A 2,504-nucleotide genomic window follows, 5' to 3' on the forward strand; every position below is an offset into this window, starting at 1 on the left:
CTCTCTCTCTCTCTCTCTCTCTCTCTCTCTCTCTCTCTCTCTCTCTCTCTCTCTCTCTCTATCTATCTCTCTGTCTCTTTCTTGGCCGCGTGTGGAGGGGAGGTTTTTTCCACTCAGAGTATTATTCGGGGGTTACCTTCGTTTGGGCTTTTTTTCCTCCCATGCCTTTTCGGCCGTCCGATGGATGGATGCATCTCACTTGGCAGACAGTGCCCTTTGATTGTGTCTTGGCCTGCCTCGGGGACCGGTCGGGCGAGTGGAGGACCGAGGGCTTGCCGAGGCCAATGACCTCGGGTGGCTCTCCCACCGCAGGCCCACTGGCGAGGGTACTCGGAGTGTAGGAGCCCCAGGCTCGACGGGCTCTCTCCCGGGCATGTGTGTGCATGCTGGCCATGTCCAGTCAGAGGAACTTGACAAGATTCACCACACTTCCCGGTAGGTCCCCGGGACATGGATCGAGGATCCGCGCGGCGGGCCGAGATAGCGACCGGCCCGACTCGATCCCTCGCGCCTTCGAAGGAGCATACGAGATTGGTCGGCCTGCCGGTGACTGGTGGACAAGGTGCTGCGGGGCCGGGATCGAGGTCGGGAGCTTAGCGACATCCGCCTGGGGGGAGGCCCTCGGGAGACGTTTATGGCCGGCAACCGGTGCGCGGATATCGCCAGGACGGGAACAATGCCTTTGGCGACGATGACGAAGCCGTCCCCCGGGCACCCCGCGGCAGGGGGTGACACTCATCCCCCCGCTGTCCCTGGTGCAGCCGGGTTGGGAGGCCGCAATTCTCTTGCCGTTGCCATGTCCCAAAAAGCGACAGAGAGACGGCCAGTCACAACTCTTGGCCATCGGCGATGTCTTTCACTGTGGACATGGGCAAATGGTAGATGGTTCAACGGGGTCCAGCGGATGGAGGCCGCTCCAGCTCGCTCGCCAGGAAGTCCCCTCGGAGCACCTAAGGGAAGGGGGGGAGATCTGCTGCCTATTCCCCTCCCGGAAGGAGCCCACCCTTAAAGCATGAGGATGCCGTGCGGTCCTCCAACAAGATGTCAAATCGGCCTGGGTCATGTCGCCCCTCCACGATCGGCCTCAAACGGGACGATTTGTTCCAGCGGCCAGGGGGGCCCACCACGGTAGGGGATCCCTAACCATGCACAAGACCGCAGGGGAGACAGGGGAATGGCCCTCCATCCAAGGGCACAGACCAAACACCCGCTTGACCACTCTCCTGGGCCCTCCATCGAGCGATTACCCCGGATGCCGGGCACACACACATGCTCTCTCTCTCTCTCTCTCTCTCTCCTTCCCCCCCTCTCAGAGGGCCCGGTATCCGACGCACTGGCCCCAATGTCCGAGATGGGCTCTTTCATTTTTCGCGACACACGAGATGAGCCGCTCTTTCAGTCTGTCCTGCCAGCTGAGGCCGTCCCCCCCCCCCCCGAATGCCGAGCGTCAGCCAAGGGGGCATGACAGCGGTCGGCCTCTGTGGTGCGTCATTCGCCCGGCTCGCCCACCAAGCCGGCCAGTCGTGTTAGGCGCCCGGGCCAACGAGGCGTTGGCCCTTGCCGTTGCTGAACCGCTTGTGGCTGTCAACATGCCGGAAAAGCCGGATCATGGGCTCCCTCGCATTCGATCGACGATGTACCTGGGAATGGGAACACGGACATGCGTCAGGTACACCGGTGAGGCGAGGGCCAGAGTCTCCCGGCCATGCCTCATCAAGTTCACCGGCTGGTAGGGGCCAAGCTCCTCACTGGGACGTACCCATTCAGGGGAGTCCTGAAAGGCCGCACCCCCGACCGCTCGGTTCCCATGAGACCAACACGCCGGGGGGGCTTGTCGGAATGCGGCGCCAAACTGGGCGCTCCGCGCGACAAGCAAAGATGCCATTGTCGTTCTCCGGCGCGGCCCGGCGGCCTGTGGAGATTCCCGCTGGGCGCCCCAGGCTTGGTGCCCGACAGGCAAAAGTGCCTCCTTGTGCTTGGAACATTTGGAGGGGCTGGTAGCTCGAGAAAAGGGGGCGCTCCCTCGTCGCATGGCAAGGGGAGGTCCTCTCCTCGGGGCTGGCCTCGGCATCAGACCATGCAGGCCCCGGACAGGCCGATGCCAGTCCGCACCGGTGGGGCCCGGGCTTTAGAGAGCGGCCATGCGGGAAGTTCACCGGGCTCCCGGGCGGAGGACTGCGACTAGATTGGTGGCTCGCCGGCTGCCCCTCACCGGTCCAGGGCAGGAGACGGCGCCTGTTGGCAAGGACAGAAAGGTGGGGACGAGGGGCTGCCATTCGGAACTAACAAATAGGAAAACCAGGGGCCACTCACTCATCGGTGGGAGATTAGTCTAGTGGTATGATTCTCGCTTCGGGTGCGAGAGGTCCCGAGTTCGATTCCCGGATCTCCCCCATTCTTTTTCCTGCGGTCGGCATCGGGAGCATTGTGTGACTCCATCCACACCCGGGGGCAAAGAGTGGGGAGTGGGCCTCTCTCTCTCTCTCTCTCTCTCTCTCTCTCTC

At 63.0% G+C, this 2,504-nt stretch overlaps 1 protein-coding gene and 1 non-coding gene across 2 annotated transcripts; one reads left to right on the plus strand and one right to left on the minus strand.

The window, feature by feature from the left end:
- Positions 1–67: 67 nt before the first annotated feature.
- H696_06156 (hypothetical protein) lies at positions 68–981 on the minus strand. Its single transcript, XM_009499904.1, has one exon. It carries the CDS (start codon positions 842–844, stop codon positions 401–403), a length of 444 nt encoding a protein of 147 aa, XP_009498179.1. The 5' UTR covers positions 845–981; the 3' UTR covers positions 68–400.
- A 1,340-nt stretch (positions 982–2,321) lies between these two features.
- H696_06157 lies at positions 2,322–2,393 on the plus strand. The gene has a single exon. It is a non-coding gene; the product is annotated as a tRNA-Pro (tRNA).
- Positions 2,394–2,504: the final 111 nt, after the last annotated feature.

The sequence above is a fragment of the Fonticula alba genome, assembly GCF_000388065.1.
Source record: "Fonticula alba strain ATCC 38817 unplaced genomic scaffold supercont2.21, whole genome shotgun sequence".
Lineage (NCBI taxonomy): Eukaryota > Rotosphaerida > Fonticulaceae > Fonticula > Fonticula alba.

Bases quoted from the DNA above. Each gene is read 5' to 3' on its own strand.
- H696_06156 (XM_009499904.1), bottom strand. From the start codon at position 844: ATGGCCAAGAGTTGTGACTGGCCGTCTCTCTGTCGCTTTTTGGGACAT.